This window comes from Dermacentor albipictus, chromosome 4, assembly GCF_038994185.2.
Source record: "Dermacentor albipictus isolate Rhodes 1998 colony chromosome 4, USDA_Dalb.pri_finalv2, whole genome shotgun sequence".
In the NCBI taxonomy this organism is placed as follows: domain Eukaryota; kingdom Metazoa; phylum Arthropoda; class Arachnida; order Ixodida; family Ixodidae; genus Dermacentor; species Dermacentor albipictus.
In genome coordinates this window covers 108,822,901-108,841,861 of record NC_091824.1, presented here as the reverse complement: position 1 = coordinate 108,841,861, position 18,961 = coordinate 108,822,901, and the positions used below count along the sequence as shown (strand labels likewise).

General features: G+C 46.7%; 1 protein-coding gene across 1 annotated transcript; it reads right to left on the bottom strand.

Moving 5' to 3' along the window:
• Positions 1–9,514: 9,514 nt before the first annotated feature.
• LOC139059685 (acetylcholinesterase-like) lies at positions 9,515–17,694 on the bottom strand. Its single transcript, XM_070538117.1, has 3 exons — positions 17,467–17,694; positions 11,263–12,732; positions 9,515–9,972 (listed from the first exon to the last, which is right to left on the bottom strand). Exons 1-3 carry the CDS (start codon positions 17,604–17,606, stop codon positions 9,831–9,833), a joined length of 1,752 nt encoding a protein of 583 aa, XP_070394218.1. The 5' UTR covers positions 17,607–17,694; the 3' UTR covers positions 9,515–9,830.
• Between the last annotated feature and the right edge of the window lie 1,267 nt (positions 17,695–18,961).

The following is an 18,961-nucleotide window of genomic DNA, read 5'->3' as shown; positions in this document are numbered from 1 at the left end:
CGGAAGCCTTCCAGGGCCTATGTTTGTAAACAGCGGAAGGGTCTATAGACCAAACACCATCCTTACGGCGTTACCCAAGAGTTCGGGAAAAAAAATTATACTTTAACAAATAGGAAGTTCAAGCGATTTTATGGCTTAATACCAATGTCCAAAATTAATTTAGGAAGCATTTAGATTGTCCACAAAACTTACTCTGCATAGTCAGAATAAGCATATTTTACTATGCAGTTAGCATAAAAATATTGTGCTGTGAATACAGCGTGCGTGACAGTACGGATCACAATATTGGTTTTAAGAATTAAGTGTGTCAGAATAAAAAGAATGTTATTCATTCACTCAAGGAAATACAAGCAAAGCAACAAACTATACAGAAGGAGGTCCCAAAGCTCAAGGCTGTAAGGCGACCTCCTGTTGTAATTAACAAGAAGAAAACAAATTAGAGTAAAGCAAATGGAGCAAAGACGTAGAGTTGTTAACATGTACTAACACAAGAAAACAACTGAACAAATATCATGACATAAATCCTGTGCAAAGTCACATTCTGTACTAAATTAAGAAAAAATCAGGTTAAATGAAATTCAGCAAAGAGGCACAGTTATAACAAGTACTAATACAATATAAGAAAGGCGGGCTTTACATATGTTCCAGTCACATTTGCACGAAGCCATCAGGATGCTCAAATTACAAATAAAAAAATACATAACAATAATACTTCCGTGCAGTCCCCAGCAAGCAAAATTACCATCGGTGCTGTGATGTTTTTTTTTTTTTTTAAGCGCAAGCTTCACTAACCACGTCGAGCCGAGTTTCGCCGTCGCCAGCAATTTGACCTTCATTTCACTGCAGCTGCGCCGTAGCCTTGGCAACGCAGCGCGTGCCCTCCGCGCCGAGCTCCACCGCCGCCGCCAACACCGGCTTGGTGCATGCGCTCTCCGCTGCTGGGTTGCCGCCTGACCACGTGATTCACCGCGCTCCTAGCCGCGCTTGCTTTGTCAGTGCTAGTGTTCCTATATATGCTCCCGCAGGGAGCAAAGTTGCGCTTAACTATTCCGGCGCCGCTCGCACCGCTTTTCGCCGAGCGCTATCACGTGGTAGAAAATGACGTCAAATGTTCAACTGCGCCGCTACGAAGCCAACTTTACGGGCGCGGCGCCGGACCGTCGAGCGTGCGTTGCACCGACCGGCCCCGGGTTGCAGGTACGGTATTCAATGATATTAAGTTAATAACTTTGGTGAAGTGGTACTAAACACATCATTTTGTATTACAGTATGACGGGGTGCAGTGCACCAAACTGCCCAAATTGCGCGGAAGGCGGCAAAGCCTTTTACGCGGTGCCGTGCGGACGGACGAGACCGGCCACTTTCGAAAGGGACCAGGATATGCGAGGTGCGTCCGGCTTGTTTACACTAAAGCAGCATTTACCTCGAGTAATACGCCTGTACACGCTGAAATGCGTACGCCTGGCATGAGAGGTTGTTCACTTGTGCAATTTTGGAGTATATGTGCAGTGCGACACAGAGGCGGGACAAAGAATGGACGACGCGTCTGTGTCACGGGGCACATATATGCCAAGAATGTTAACTTGCCAAGTCGCTCAATTCGCTGTGTAGCTTGTACAATTTTTCTGACTCTGCGGCTCTAGAACAGTGTGTTCAAAACCGAGTAAACACTAGCAGATACAATTTGTCCGCTCGATCCACCCTGGCTTTTTTCTGCTCTGTCTTTTTTTCTCTTTTTTTCTGTCGGCGTTTTGATTTTTCACGTAATATCGATTAATGTACTGTGTTCATTGTTCTTTAGTATGCCAAAACATCATGCGCTCCCGCTGATGAGACAGCTGTGATAGCTTCAGCATTTACCGCCGACAATATGCTGCTTGTTCGGTGAGCCTTAGTCGACGTGAGGAATGTCAAATTATTTTTGTACGTTTAATAAGCGCTGTGCGGTAGTAAATCAACCTGAGTAGCATGACAAGATAAAGAAAAATGTGTTGTCATAATACAGTCTGCAATGTGTTAGTAATTACTTTGCAAGTTTGCCATATTATGTGATTAGTGCAATAAAAACAACCTGTTGTTACCCTTAATAACTTGTTGCCTTTCCAGTGACCTTCAATTCTGCCCCCAAGGCTCCAAGAACCAGCACTCATCCCCTGCTGCCACCAGCCATTGCTCATCCTATTCCCTTGTATTAAATAAATTTGACCTAGAAGCTCCTGCATCTTGAATCTTTTTCCACTTGCAGATTTGCTGCTAAAGCAGCTATTAAGCTTGCGGTATGAATCGTAAAAATAAGCTTTCATAAAATTTGAAATGCGTTTAAATCTACGTGTCTGTACTGCATGTATTGAAAACGTGCAGCAGCTGTGAACGACGGTTTGTGGTGAATGACGGTCACGGTTAACGGTCACTAACATATATAGCTGCAGGCACGACAGTTCTCTTGGCCACGATCATTATTCGTCTGGTTTCAGCAGCCAAAATGTGCTCACATGATTTTCCAGTGCACGTGTGTGAAGTCTTCTTTAAACACTCTTTAAAACCTTTCTTGCCGTCCGGCCTCAGCGAGAGAACTTCATATGCATGCTGAAAAACATTGCACCGCTTTTTGTTGCAAGGTAATGCGCGCTTGCGTGCGAATTTTTGAGCTGTTCGAACCACGGGCGTAGTCAGGATTTTATTTCGAGGGATCGAGGGGAGTCCTACTCCAATCCTTCGAGCGTAGCCTGCATAAAAAAGTGTGATCTTGCTCAGCGCTTGCAAACAATTGACGCATGCATGTTGCTCACGACCAGCAGAGAAGAAAGCAAATGGAACAGCACGCGGCATTTTCCTCCTGCGCGCGCGAGGAGTTGCTTCACTGCAGAGCTGGAGCACTACGGCGGACCTATGCACAACTCTGCTCCCTGCGGGAGCATATACAGGGACACTACTCAGTGCGAACTTGGCCATGGATAAGAGCGAGGCTCTGAACGTTGCGCGGGAGCGAGGAGCTCTGAGCTATCGTCGCCAAGCGGCGTCTGACCGCCCCGTGGATAGTGCCCGGTGAACTGCTTCACTGGAGAGGGCCCGGAATGCAGCAGGTGTCGCGCCGTCGAGACCAATGTGGCGACCGCGTTCGAGACCTGTCTCTTTGTGCTTCGACGCTGCGCATGTTCGCGGAGTCTTCGCGGTGTCTCTTTGCGTGTCTACAGGCGTCGCACCGTCGAGCGATGCGTGTGTACCCAAGCCTAATCGCAGTCATGTCTAGCCACCGACCTTACTATGCTATACTATATTACTATACTCACGTAACCCGTGAGTACAGTAATTACAGCTAAATCAAAGGTTAACCAAGCGAAACCAAGACTTAACCAGGCTAAACAAAGCCTTCGCTTTGCTTATGTAGGGTTAGCTGAGCTAAGCCGCAGCCAATTATTTTTCATAGTCGAAGCAAGGGGCCCAAAAGAAGTGGAACAGCCCCGACATGTGTGTTCTAACAATGCAGTGCACTCACATTATTCCACGCGCACTGCTGTGCCATATATATATATATATATATATATATATATATATATATATATATATATATATATATATATATATATATATATATATATATATATATATATATATATATATACATACATACATACATACATATATAACTGAGAGCACTGTCTCTATTGTTCCCGAGGGTAACTTGCCTCAGCATTTGTTGTATTATGCTTTTTAACATCTAGGGCACTGATATTACAGCTATTATTACCTGTACGGCATCTTTTTTTTATTAATTTGACTCGGATGATATAATACCACACCTTTGGTTGGCGATACATATAATGATTTAACTGTATTTGGTTATAACTTTTTAAGCTAGAATTGTGAACAATCCCGAGTGTACTCTTAGACAATGATGTTTGCCCTGCCAGAAAATATCAGTTATTGTGAAAGCAGATAAAAGCGTAAACTTTTATAACAAGCACGAAACTTATGAAACTGCAATAAACGTCGCAGTCCTTTGAAATTAAATAAAGTATATCACTTGCCGTTTATTGACTTTTTTTTTTCTGGAGGCTTTACCAAAATTCTTCATACTCGGTTCATTCATAATCGGTTCATTTTTCCATACTCTAATGCTAGAACTTACCTCACACGATGTTTTAGTTACTTGTCATTCCAAATACTGCAGTCCAGACAGCATGAATGGTAAATACACCCTTACGGTAAGAGATAAAACTTCGCTATTGGGATTGGAAGACATACCGGTCGCCTGACCTAGATACGTTGATTGATTTTTGACAAAGTGGCAACTACGGACGATGTTTGCCGTCACCCTACCTACAACAAGAAGTTACGCTAACTAGAATAAATCTGTTCGTACTAGATTAAAACAGCAATGTACATAAGTCAAGACCCTTTTGTTACAGCACAACGCGAGTCAATTGCCGTTTAATTTGTGCCGTTTACTGTATTAAAACGTACCAAGCCGTTGCGTGAATCAGCAGCCAAGCAGCACGGCGCCCTTCGGTTAAGTGTAAGTGGTCAAGCGCTGAGGAAGATCACTGAATACTTAACAGACCGAAGAATATGTGTTGGTTGAGCTAACGAAAGAGGCACAGAACACAAAACCATGCAAGCGTTTCCATGTTGAAGTACGCTTGTACAATATCTTTCTTACGAATAAATTTGTGAAGCATATAGCCTACTGCTACCGCGCTGGTTCAAGGGATTCGCTTTGCGCATACAAATCACGCTTGTAGGCATCGAGTATATAGTTGTACTAGTGAGCACAAGTACGCACAGCTTCTGGTGTTTCCAGAAGGTCACAAGATCATATAAGAGACACTACGCCTCCTTCTTGCGTTTTTGGTGACACTGGACTCTCAGACAAGCGGTGACAATTATTATTATTATTATTATTATTATTATTATTATTATTATTATTATTATTATTATTATTATTATTATTATTATTATTATTATTATTATTACTTTATTATTTGTTTTGAAAACATATGTACATTTCACATGAAAGGGAAAGCAAGGAGTATAGCTGGCAACTGTCATCGGAAGAGGCACAACGCATGCCTACTAGGAAGATAAGAAGAACGGGAGGAAAGAGGAAAGAAACAGCAAGATGACAAATCTCACAGAATAATGCAGAACACTCACAGTAGGTCGTTGCAAGTCGCGCTACCAAAGAATATTAAAGTTGAAGAAATAGTGCCTGAGGTCTTGTGATCTGAAATAAGAAATAAGCTACGAACGTGAACCTAAGTTAGTTCTAGGAAAGTAAGGAGGATGAGCCTGATATCGTCTAGACGCACAACCCCTTGGATTCAAACAGGCCAAGAAGAAGATGATAGGCTTTCACTAGCGACGTGCGCTGCGCTATGAAAGTGGGACACTCCGATATCAGGCGCGGAAGTGTCTCGCAGCAACCGCAAGGCGAGCACGGTGAACTTACTTGCCACACGTCCTCGTCGGTATAAACGTTCGCACACGTTCTACACAGACAACCCTTAGCTTGAGCAGTTGTGCTCTAGCACGACGAGGCAAGCCCCGACCACAACCATGGGGTGGAAACGTTCTATTTGCGACGCGCCGGCCTGGATGCTGCTGGAGTAGGTGGCGACGAATCAGCACATGAGCGTCATCAAGCTCGCGTGAAATTTCGGGGCAGACGCAATAGTTATGAGCGCAAGTTAAAGCCAGCCGACCAACCTCTTCATTTCCGGCGATCCCTATTCGTGTGAAGGTATCCTTGGGCAACGACAGACATCCCATGTGATTCAATTTTGTTGGCAGAGCCAGTAATGCTGCGCACAACTCGACAATCAATCCGATTGTGTTGTAATCTGCTAAGAGCAGCGTAGGAGTCTGTAAACATGACAGTCTTCGATGCAGTTAACTAATCTTGCACGTATTCCAGTGCAACAAAAATCGCTGCTAGCTCCGCAGTTGTTAACTAGGCTGGATGGAGTATAAGAAATATACGTAGTACTTGAGTCGAAGGGAAGAAAAAAACTGCAGAGGTTCCTAGACCGTCGCTGCGTATTGATGCATCTGTGAATACTGATAATCTGGAACTCATTCGAACAAGTGTGACTGAGCCAATTGGAATGTTGCTGAAACAGGCATATCAGACTTCTTGTTTACGTCAGGGATTGTGAGATGATCGGGGAATGCGTGTCTGGTGATATATTTCGGAGGCGGACGCGTAATTGAAGCAGCATGTTCAGAACTGCCAGCAACGTTCAAAAATAATGCCGCCACTCTTCCCATACGAGAAAACAAGCGGTGAATCAGACGATCAAGGAGCGATAGAGCATTCGATTAGCTGTGCAGAGACAGACGGGGATATAAAGAAGTCAAGGATGTTAACGAGTCAAGAGTCCGGTTGGCTACCCTACGATGGGGGAAGGGAGAAAGGGATATAGAGCTCTCTGGTCTGCTTGCAGCCTCAGGGGCAACTGATGCGCTTCAGTGCCTTATGCAACACATTGCGCCTCATGAGGTAATCGAAGCATTATTCGGAGGGCAACACGATGATCTCGTTCCAGTTGGGCCATCAAACTAGGTGGCACGTTCAGGACTGGCAACGCATACATCATGCCTGAGAGTACAGATGACTCGTACACCTGCATAGCTGTTGGGTCGGAGTCGGCACCTCTAGCAGTCAACACGGCTGCACTTAAGGAGGAATCGCAATTTGTGTCGCGCACGTTTAACGGCAGGACGCCAAGAGATGCGATCATCCACAATCAAGCCCAAATAACGGTGGTGTCGCACCGAGCTTTCGGCGTCTCATCAAGGTACAGTCGGCTCGTTGTTCAACGAGCGCGTTGTTTAGGATGATAGGCTATTACAGCCGACTTATCAGGTGACATCTGCAGACCAACTTCACCCAGTTAAGTACTCCGAAGTCGTGTTCAGAGCTTCGACATGATGCCGTTGGACCAAGGTGCGAAGGGCAGCTTATCCACAGAGCAATAACATCTGTATAGATAGCCATGCCCAGAGGGAAGCCACTGTACCGAGGCAAGCGACTTGGAAGCGCGGCGAACACGGCGTTAAATAGAAACAGAGATAAGACGCTGCCCAGGGGTGCACCGCGCTTCACAGTGCGGGATTCACTTGTTATTCCTTCGACACGCACTTTCTTTCACACGGTGCTCCGAAAGAAAATTGTGCACAAAGAGGAGCAGGCGACCCCAAATTCCCTCGTTTGCAAGAACGAAAATAATCTCTTTATGCGGAAGCGAGTCGAGAGAGAGAGAGAGAGACAGAAATAGAAGCGAAGAAAAGCAGGGAGGTTAACCAGACGCGCGTCTGGTTTGCTACCATGCACTGGAAAAAGGGGACAGGGATGCAGAGAGAGAGAGAAAAAAAAATAGAAGCGAAGAAAGGCAGGGAGGATAATCAGACGCGCGTCCTGTTTGCTACCATGCACTGGAGAAAGGGTATAGGGATGAAGATAGAGAGAGAGAGGGAGCACAATTTCGCGACATTTTACATGTTCTCGCCGAGTCTACACACGGTCGCCAACACCTGTCGAATTGAGGTAGTGCAGCAACGCTTTCGTGGCTTTCTATGCCATCGACGCGTACGGCCATGGTGCAAGGATCTTCATTTCTGAAAATGGTCTAAAGTCCATCCGGTTCTACGCTGCCCGGAGAGCTTCACACTAGACGTCGTACTGGGGACAGAGACATAGTTGCATAGACCATAGACTTAGACATAGACCGCTTCAAGTTGCACCCATACGGACTGTCTGTTGAGTCACCTCAGGTTGTCGGTAGCGAGTTCTGGTACAAATAGAATCATAGTGAATGCGGTATTCTGCGTTGGTCCTACCATTGGCATGCTCGAAGGCATGGATGCCCTGGTGATAAGTCTTCGTTTCGCCTTGCGGCTCCGCACAAGCTCGAAGGCGTCATCAGAGAAGTCCTCACTGCTGAGCAAGTAGACGCTGGTGTCATCACCGTCGGCGTAGCTCTGGAGGCCGGCCCGCTTCCTAGACGCAGCCGCCACTGAAGTCGTCATTATTGGCAGAGGCACAGGGACGTCAGCTTGCATCCGCGCCACGAACGATGCCGGCTCTCCAAAGAAGTACGCAGAAATAAGGACAAAACAGCTTAGCTAGAGAAATAGCGTCCTGGCTCGCAGACACTTCGTCTTCGTCAGTGTTTTTGGCTTCTTATGATGTGACTAATAAAAATCGGGCCCCCCGGTTAACCCCCTTTCTTCTCGTTTGTTGAATGTCTAGTAAGAGTATGTAGTCAGAGTGCTTGTTTCCTCTAGCAAATTCAAGCGCGAGACAAGGCCTGAAATGCTGTCCAATGCTGAGCGGTGGCGACGAAAGACACTCATGACATCAGGGAAAAAATTCAACTCCTCAAGCCTGACATCTAGACGAAACAGGACCATTAGCTCCATTAATTTGACGAGATTTGAAGTTAGTGATATTGGCCAGTAAGATTTGAGATGTCTTGCAGGGCGCAAGACATCCTTAGGATTCGTATAGCCACGGACGATTTCCATTCAGCAGGGATTGCACAGGTTCGTCATGCTTCATAATACTAGTCCAATATACGCCTTGCTTGGTACGTCACACCGTTTTCACCTGGAGCTGTGCGGCGTTTGGAGAGACTGAGCGCGTGTCGCAGCACCTCAAGAGTGAAGTTTACCTCGCCCACCTGGCAGGCTGGGCCATAGGAAGAAATTGTGGTACTCTGACTTGTCAAAGAAGGAATGTCACCGCTTGTGGTTTCACTGGATATAGGAAAGACGAAAAGATCAGCAAATGCCTACGCTAGAATTTTTGGTGAGTGCCATAATGTACTTGCAGATTTAGGGAGTGCAGACAGCCTTCAGTATGTGCCATACACTTTCCAAAACCACTTCCAGTATGCAGCCAACTACATAAGGCTGCCCAGCTCTTGCGATGGGGCTGCTTTGTATGCCGCCGTATGGCTGCATCAATGTGGTTATGAAGTCCAGTCCGTGCGTTGTTTAGAGCACTGTGCCCGCCTAAAAGCGCATCGTCGGCATGCGATCGGGGTAAGGTTTGCCGATACTCCGTCGTCGTTTTACTGTAGCTTGTCATAAACACTCATCAGTTTGAACAGACCTTCTTGAGATTGTGCCTCTGAGATGAGCCGATGAAACTCATCCCAGTGTATCACTCTATAGGCAGCAGCCTGGCGGCCCACAGTATGTAATGGTGTTAACCAAGTGGGTAGGTGATCTGAGCCCCACGGTTTAGCTTCTCATTAAAAAAAAAAACATGGAGTTTCACGTGCTAAAGCCATGGTCTGATTATGAAGCACGCCGTGGTGACAGACTCCGGAATAATTTAGACCACCTGGGGTCCTTTAGCGTGCACAAAAATCTAAGTACACGGGTGTTCTCGCATGCGTGCCGCGTCCATAAAAACTGCAGATCCAGAAAGAGGCACTACAGGCTGAGCGACTGCTGGCCTTGTTTACCAGCTAAAGCCACTTGTAACACCACCACGACCACCGCCATCTGATACTAGTCATTGAATATTTTTTAATGAAATTGCTGCGACTGCTGTTATTTTTCGCAGCGTTAACTACCGATTAGATTGCGGAGCCTCCAGCGTGATCATAAAATGCAGCGATACAGCAAGCATAGATCAGGAAGCAGCAACCCTAGCCCCACCTCCACACCTTCTTTTTTTCTTTTTTCTTAAAGAGCATAATATTCCTTAAAACATAATATTTCTAAACCTCAGCGCCTCAAGTTCACGTGCTGTCTCTGGTTTCTGCCTCAGGATGTTACTGTGCCTCTTCGGTGGCGTAGTCCGGCCATCCAATAGAGTTTCATAGTGATTGTTTCCACAGGTCGCACGCGGCTGAGGCGAAATCTTCTGCAATGGTGTAATTGCCTGCCTGAAGCCACATAAAGTCCGGATGCTCAGTTGTGAACTGAGGCCACTCCTTACCGTCAGGTAAAGTAGGCTTCCTGTGAAAAGGACACAAAAGAACTCTACGTTATTGCATATCCCCGGACACATCTTTGAATAACCAACAAATGTCGACATTTTCCTCCAAACTCATTCCATCTGTTGACCGAGTTTCGCCACATTCCGGTAGCCGAATTTATTCGACGATCATACAATATCCCCTGATGACAGACAGGCAAATGCGGAACATGCACACTATTATACATTTAGTTGCGTTCTTTCACAATAACAAAATAGCACACAAATTCAGGAAAAAGAGGGATTACCATGCCACGGAGGTGTGTCTCCGCTACTTCACTTTTTACTTTTTAAAAGCACTTATCACACAATCTAGATACGCTGTACTTTCCTTCTATACAATCTATACTCTATCGCTCTGACTGCGCAATGCATCGTGGTTTAGTGTTAGGTGTCTATCTGCCTTAAAATACGCGTTTACAGATGGAAGCCGGACATTCAGGAACGTAATTACACCACAGTAGTCGTTCTCTCTCTCTTTTCTTTTCTTTTTCATTTGCCATCAACCCATTGCCCTGGCGGTTTCTACAAGCTGTCAGCAAGAATTGACTCTTTGTACTGCGGAGTGCCGATGACTAAATCCGATATTATATAAGCCATTTTTGTTCGTGATCTGCATGCATCCCCTGCTGCGGTGGACTCTTAGACCAACAGCGTCCAAATTATAGCCGTGCCACCTTTGTCTTTTAGTATGCCTTCAAGAACGGTCGCTTGCGCCGCTTCGCACCATGCATGCTTACGCGGTGAACACCAGTGAGGTTTATTGCACGTAAGCGCAAGATGCAAATAACAGTTGAAAGCATGATTGATTTACTCTATGGAACAGTGACAGTGGGAACAGCTAGCTTGGACACAGAATATGTGTAGTAGACCCTCTCATTCCATAGTGAACGCACTGCATTGTATATCCTAAACACAAGTATATTCTTTCCAGTCTCGCGCGCTGAGCCTTTCCGGATCATCCATCGCAATCCATAAACAGGGATGAATGATCGCAGGTTTTTGGTGCACGCTAAACGCTATTTTCTAAACGAGCTCCCACATAGATATATAAGAAGAAATATACATCTTTTGAATACATTGGGAACAGCTACGTTAACTGTGTTAGTGCTCGTTGCTGCTTAGTCTGTCAACACCCTTCGACGTGTCAACACACAATGAAATGAGAACACTTAGGGCACGGGCCTGTTCGAATCATGGCCGCTGGGATCGAATTTCTAGTACGTGGATTCATTGTGGAAGCAAAGAAGAAGGGAAAATATCAAACATACCCAGTCCGAGCGAATGATGCCAGCATTTTCATAGCGCCCGCGCTGAATTCCCTGTCCTTGTCAGTGTAATTAGTCTGGTTCAAGAACGGAACGCCAAACACGAACGGCACTTCTTCCAAATGCGTCACACCAAACCATGCTGGGAGCCGCGATTTCTCAGAACGATGCGCGAAAACCATAGCATATACGTTATTGCCCTTAGCGGAGTACTTTTCTGCAAAGACTCTTGTTGGGCAGTAGAATATCTGGTTACCCAGCATGTCCGCAACCATGTTCCTGAGTGCAACTTGGTCTTCGATGTGAACCTTGTTCATGTAGTCCATGGCAACGGAAAGGACTTTTCCCCTAAAAGAGACGCGTATAAGGCTTTGCAGAGAATCTCTAAGTCTTTCCAATTCATAAGAACTTAAGTCGTTTTTAAGAAGCCCCTTGTCAGACTGGAGATTGAAAGCGAAAGCTCCCTCGTTAGCCGTGACACTGATCATCGCATCGTAGGGATCGAAATATCCTTCCTCCATGGCAAGCGAAGGTCGGCATGGGATGAACTCGTTCTCGAAAGTCGGTAGCAATTTCACTCCTTTCACTGCGCAGACATCTTGAGCGGGTTGGTTTCGGAGGCAATCGAGCAATTCATCAGGGTCGGTTGCTTCATCGTACGAGCCGCAGCCGACAGCCTTCGAGATGGTGTTGATTGCAGCGACGCTGTCGGACGCGATGTGCACGCATGAGTCGGTACTCATAGTGCCGCTCATCAAGAAGACCCTGTGGAAAAGCCCGCGACTGTGCGGTGACAAAATGTGGCCGTGAATCGACATGGCACCGGAGCTTTCGCCGAAGACCGTGACCCTACCGGGGTCTCCTCCGAACGCTCGTATGTTTCGCTGCACCCACTGCAAGGCGGCCAGTTGGTCCCACAGAGCCAAGTTACCGGGTGTAGCTGTATGGTTCAAATGCAGGAAACCCAGTGTAAAGTGGCGAAAGTTGCAAGAGACGACCACGACGTCGTTGAGGGCTGCCAAGGCAGAGCCGTTATACCTTGGTTCGTAGGCCGACCCTGCCTGAAACATTCCTCCGTGAATCCAGACTAGAACGGGGAATCCCTGGCGCGCCGAAGCCAATGGAGTCCAAACGTTAAGGTAGAGACAATCCTCGGAAAGAGCCGTCGGTATGTCGAAAAGGCCTGGATACGGCGGTTGCACGCAGGAGTCCTTGGCGCGTGTTGCGTCGTACGCTCCGTGCCAAGGCTCGGGCGGCTGAGGTTTACTGAACCGCAGATTTCCCACAGGTGGCTTAGCGTACGGAATGCCCAGAAACACTTGGATTTCTTTATCGAGTACTGTCGCGTTCCGGCCTCGAAGGCGACACTCGCTAGTCGAGACGATCACACTGCTCGTAGCGCAGGCAAACGAGAGAGCGAGGGCCACCACTGACAGTTTCATTGCAGCGGGCTGGTTCTTGACTCGGCGTTTCCTGCGAAGATATGAAAATGGCCTGCGATGTATACATGGTGAGATTGCTAGTGGAAAACTGACACATGTGAAACCGAAACGTTGCTCAGGCGCTATGAAAATTTCCGCAACGCCCGTCGCTTTATTATAAAAGAATAGTATACAGCTTCGTGCTACGACGATGACAAGCAAGCTGTCTGTGGCAAACGTTATATTGAAATGCACGGATATATTACATCACTACGTATGACTCTCACTACTCTTAGCAACTGCGAAGCTCAGGAAATGAAGCTGCGTGAGAAACAATACCCACAGATGCCTTTCTTTCTCCCACATATGAGACAAAATTCAAAACCGACGAAGCCGGCGGGCTCAAAGATTTCTAAAGCAGGCTCTGGAGCTGTTCTCGCAGACTTCGCGCAGAAAGTATTCAAACTCTTAAATGCAATGCGTATTCTGAAAATAAACGTAACACGTCCGGTCTTCGTACTGTAAAATTTTACGAGTCTGGTTAATGCAGTATGCTCGTCCAATCTATTTCGCAGGGTGATCCTAATATAAATATAGTGTAACCTGAACTCACAATATACAGAGAAACGTCACGATTGCTTTTGCAGTCAGGGCTCATACCATGCAGGTGCAAGCCGAGTGCGAGCTCTATACTATATCGCCCTTTGGCTTCCAGCGAGAAACTCTTGTGTAAGGAATGTAACCCGAACTCACAATATACAGAGAAACGTCACGATTGCTTTTGCAGTCAGGGCTCATATCATGCAGGTGCAAGCCGAGTGCGAGCTCTATACTATATCGCCCTTTGGCTTCCAGCGATAAATTCGTGTGTCACGTCGCTTTACATGAGTGCCATTTGAACGTTTTTTCCGAAAGCTGCAGTCATATCCGATCGCTCGAACGCTATAAAAAGGAATATATCTTTTATTTCTATTTGTGATTTTCCCGACAATAGGTTAACTGAACTTGCGCTCTAGCTTTGCGAGTGTCCTCGTACAATATCGCAAGTGAACCGCATGCGCGCCGGAAATTTCAACACATGTGGCACATCGCTACTCGAATTTTCTTTCATGAAGATGCAGCAAAAAAAAATCACTTCGAATATGTAACCCCACGTTACGAAAATATCCCTGAAACTGTTATTGTGACACCTATAAGAATTAGCCATGCAATAACCTTCTTTGGGCTAAGATGATTCTGCGTAAACGCCTTAGCAGCAAAGCAGAAATTACCTTCAACTGAATATTTCTTTTTGTATTTTATATTTGTATACACAACTGCAGTACCGCGACACATTGACATGCGCACACCCCGGGATCTCGTGATGCTGTGAAGGGGGAGAAAATGCCTTTTGTGGGCTATTTTACGGTTCTATTGCAAGATATGCATGCAATAAAGCAATGAGTCCTCTGAAGTGTTTTTCCTTTTTTATTTGAAGGGGGCATGCAGCATACGGTAAGTATACTTACTCGTACTTTATACCTCGCTATTCTAAAATTTAACTCCACAGCGGTCATTGCAAATTCGCCTAAAGAATTCATCTACCGTATACCTCATCAGCATACAACACATCTTAATGCGAAGCATTACCGGGATATATCTCCGATATTCTTCGCAGGGTAGGCAGGGTGGTATGGTTTAACTGACCTGCAAAGTATAGAGCCAGGGAGCGCCCTCTTGTTCTGAATGACGAAGCAATTAATCAAGGCACAAACCCTTTCCGTTGTGCGAACTATTTCCGTGATCAGCCACATCCCGCCTAGTGCTTTAAGCAGAGGAGGTCGAAAAACGCGCAAGCCGTGGCTGGACGCTACAGGTCAGGACTGAGGCCTTCTGGCTAGGGCTACCGGGACCGAAACGTCCCAGAGCTAATCTTATTTCATACCTATCTCTAAAGCACGCTTAACCACAAATAAGTCCTAATGGAACGGGTGAATACGTAAATACAAAAATTGGAGGACGCTTAAGCTTCGCCTTCAAGAGTGGAACGCGACAGCGTTCCCGTCGACCCGCCAAGGGGTGTAAGACAATGGGCTACGGCGCAGAGACTACGCGCCCCGCATCGGACGCGGTGAGCGTCGAGCAACGCAGCGTTCGGCGCGGCAACGAAATGTGTGCCTGAGTAAGCGACGCACGCCTGAGCCTTAGACACAGCTCGTTTCTAAGGCAACACCGCATTCACTAGACGTGCTTTTGTACCGCTTTGAAGCATCGAACTCGTGGCTCAGTGGTAGCGCCTCCGTCTCACACTCCGGAGACCCTGGTTCGATTCCCACCCTTCCCATCTTGTAAGTTGTGTTTTATTCATGAAGTGCCTGCTGGGATTTATCGCTCACGGCCAACGCCGCCGACGCCGACACCGACGCCGACGACACCGGCTTTTCTGCGACACGAGCTCCTTAACGCTATCGCGTTAATATAAAGCAAAGGGAAGGACGCTACGCGGGAACGCAGCTCAGAGCACAGTCTCTTCATTCGCGGTTTATTCAACAATAAAGACGAGATGTGTCACGCGGTCTCATGAGCGGCACTTCGTTTACCTTTATGTATACACGCGTTTTCTACTGCAGACGTCAGAACTGCGGCACGCTGGCTGATTGAATCCCTTTATGGTGATGACGATGGCTCGATGTCCTGTACTCGAGCACAAACTTTCTCATACAATGAAGGGAAAGTTACGGGGGCGGAGCTTCTGCAGATGTGTTAGCAGTAGTCGGGCAGCGGGAGACAGCGCTTTTGGCTTGCCGGAACAGGCACTGAATCGATGCAGCTTCCATGTGCGACGTTTTCGCGTTTGACCAGACGCGGAAGGGAAAAACCGTAAAAATAGGCCAACTTGAACACTCCTTTTGCGTTAATTTGCCTTTGTAAATAATCTGTTCATGTTTTCACTTTCCCAGCTTAACCTAACGCGAATAAAAACATGGGGCTTGCTTCAGAAGCACTCTCGCCTGTGCGCGCTTTGCCCCCGTAACTTTTTCTTCGCTGCCACAGGAGAGAGGAAGAATCACATTCGGTGGTGGGCGGTGGTGGTGCGCGCAAGGGCCAATATCGACCGCACGGTGTCCTTGGCGCGAGCAGAATTTCGAGGTACGATTCGATCCCTCAAGCATTTGATGTCGGGGGTGAGAAACTGTCTACGGAGTGGATGCAGGCCGACACACTCCCACAATAGATGGTGAGTCGTCGGCCTAACACTTGTGTTACAGGCTGGACATAAGGATCCCATTCTATCCGTCGGTGCATTTCGGTTTCTCACAGCGACATGGAGAGGGTGATATGAAATAGTGATGTAAAACTGCTCTAATGGCACGTCAGCAACCTCTGACAGCATAACAATCGACAGAATAGCGCAAACATCGTGGATGCGAAACCAAACGCTCACAATGCGTTCAGGCAGAATAATTGCTGGCTATGTATTCCAGGCTAACCAAAACTTCTGCAGCACCATCACCACCACTACCTAGCATTTAAGTAATAAGCGTATTATAAGATTTCTTGAAATGGCAAAGGCTTCGCATAACATAGGCTGTCACGCTTCGTGGGATCCGCAAATTATTTTTTAATAAAAAGCGATCAGTATAGTATCCGCATGTCACAGTGAACAGCACACGTGATTAGCTCGTAAGATCTGGGTAAGTGAACCGTCGCCGATGTGCAGTTTATTGAAGGTTGATATTAAACCTTTGAAATGAGGGGCATCAAATCGTATAATGCACTGTAATTCATAACAACGCTGTCGTAGTGACGCGTCTTCTCGGAGCCGAAATAGTAACGCCAACTCTGTAAACGTCTTATACCATAACGTAGTCGTCGTTGAAGAGCTATACAAGCGGAAGAGATTTGGCATGTTTCTTTTTTTTTACAGCTAGGTGGGGAAGTGCTTTGTTGGTTTGTAACTAATTTATCATATTGAGGCTCAATCTACAGTCACATTGAGGTTTCTATTTGCTGTTGCTGTTGTGCGGTTCTGAGAAGGAAATGACGCAGGTCTGTGAACCTGTAGATCTCCCATAAATCGAAATTTCCGGTTGCGATGTTTTTTTTTGTTGTTGTTTTTTTTCGGTTTTGAACAAAACTACATGCGTGACATAGACTATAGTTCTGAGTAAAAATGATTTTGACCACAAAGTACATGAGACCCTTTTTTTTTTCTTCTTTTGACTACTGAGAAAGATATGCATAGACAACATCAACAAAAACAAGAAATACTTTTGTCTGATGTGCAGTTAATGGCGGAAAGGATATTAGCACAGACACGTCCACATATGTATTGACCCTAGGGTACAAGACCTTCAAAAAAAAATTTTTTTAATGGTCTCTAAGCAGCACATTCCAAATCAAAACGTTGGTTATGAAAAACACCGTAGTGCAGGCGCTCCAGATTAATTTCGACTAATTGGGTTTGTTCAATGTGCACCTGATGCGTTATTGCTCTGTCACTATAGGAATACCGCTGTCATGGCGGAGAACCCCACCTGCAACGTTGTCCTTAGCACCAGGAGCTATAGTGCTTTTCAGTGGGGCATGGGTGTAATATTATTTATGGTCAAAGTGCCGAGACATTCAGCATTTCACCTACAGAAATTTCGCTTGACATCCTTGAGAAAGACGTCTGTTCAACGTAAAAGAACAGAACTCAACCATAAATGAAAGTTAGTGGCCCCCATCACCGACACAGCATGCAAGAATCAGCTGCAGATTCTCTGGAGCAGTCGTGTGCATGCACCGACGGGGAAGTACTTACACGGAACGTGCCCGTTTGTACATGATTGGTCTTGAAAGATAGGTCCGGCACACTAACGCAACCAATACCACAGTCCTTTGATAGCGCAGTCGAAGGTCTTGTGCGACTAGAGCCTCGAAATTTCCGCCAGTTTTGTACATGGGAGGCACCTCCGATGTGAGGAAGATGTTCGCAGAAAAGCTAAACAGACGCAGCCTGCTTCACTCATCACTTTGGTGCCAGCAAGCCTTCCCGTTCTCCGAGGCCGAACCGAGGCGCAGCCAACTGCGCTTCATCGCCTGGTGCGCCGCCAGCTGTTTGTCGCCCCAAGCCAGCGCCAGCGCACGCAACTTCAGTGCAGTGCTGCCCGCCTGTGGCGAAGGCTGTAACTGTCTCTCGGCGTCAGGGCGAAAATTCGATTCAATTTACCAGTCGCGGTTTACGCAGTTTTAGGCCGCCACTAAGGGACGGCACAGATGGCGTATGCGCACAGGCTGTAACTGTGCCGCAGCCACTGAAAGCCAGCTTCGGGCCCACCTGCACTACCAGCCTCACTCGCTGTCAGCCATGACTCATCACAGGCGACCGCCGCGCCTAACGACTCTTTCTATAAAAATCGGTGGAAAAAAAAAAGATCCAACATTTCTATCTATCTATCTATCTATCTATCTATCTATCTATCTATCTATCTATCTATCTATCTATCTATCTATCTATCTATCTATCTATCTATCTATCTATCTATCTATCTATCTATCTATCTATGTATGACACCCTGCTGGGGCAGAACTTCCTTTTGCGGCCCCGCGGAGGAAACAAACTAAATAGGAGAGAGGCTCTCATTAGAGCAGTGCACTGGCCCGGGCTGACCCAACAGCCCGGGGGCCAAGCCCGGCGCGCGGGCCAGGCCAAGCCATCCGAAACCTTTTTCGGCAGACCCGCGCCAGTCCCAGGCTTGAAGCCGCGTGCCCAGGCCGGGCTCGGGCATGAAGCCGCGGGCGCGGACAGAACTCGGGCTTGAAGACGCGCGCTCGGGCAGGACTACGGCCCACTCATTAAAGGGCCCAAGTCGGGCTTTGGAGCACACACGAACGTTATGCATTGCATGGTCCACTGCATTATGTGCCAAGCTGAAGCGACACGTGGTAAGAGATGGCTCCTATATACCTTAGCAAAGTAAATAGAAAAACAGATGAAGGTCTAATTTTTTTCTCGTCCACTAAAGCGAACATTGTTTCCGTATTAGGAAAAGTAAATTATACAAAAAAATCGCTCTTCAAACCATTTTGATGTTAACGCTTTTGCGACCGCATTATTACGAATCTCGATACTACTATATTATTTTAGCGCTAGAAGAGTCATCGCCCACGTTGCACAGATTATACAATCAGCTTCACGCGCATGTATAAAAAAACTGAAGCATTTAACTCGTCTGCAATTCCATGTGCCATTCGTGGAATTCTAAGTGCCCGGGCTTGGTATCATAAGTATGGGCTGGGCTCGGGCTTCATAAAGC

Bases quoted from the DNA above. Each gene is read 5' to 3' on its own strand.
- LOC139059685 (XM_070538117.1), bottom strand. From the start codon at position 17,606: ATGTACAAAACTGGCGGAAATTTCGAGGCTCTAGTCGCACAAGACCTT. The intron at 12,733-17,466 runs GTAAGTACTTCC...ATATCTTCGCAG, and splicing joins TACAAACGGGCACGTTCCGT to GAAACGCCGAGTCAAGAACC. The intron at 9,973-11,262 runs GTATGTTTGATA...TCCTTTTCACAG, and splicing joins GCATCATTCGCTCGGACTGG to GAAGCCTACTTTACCTGACG.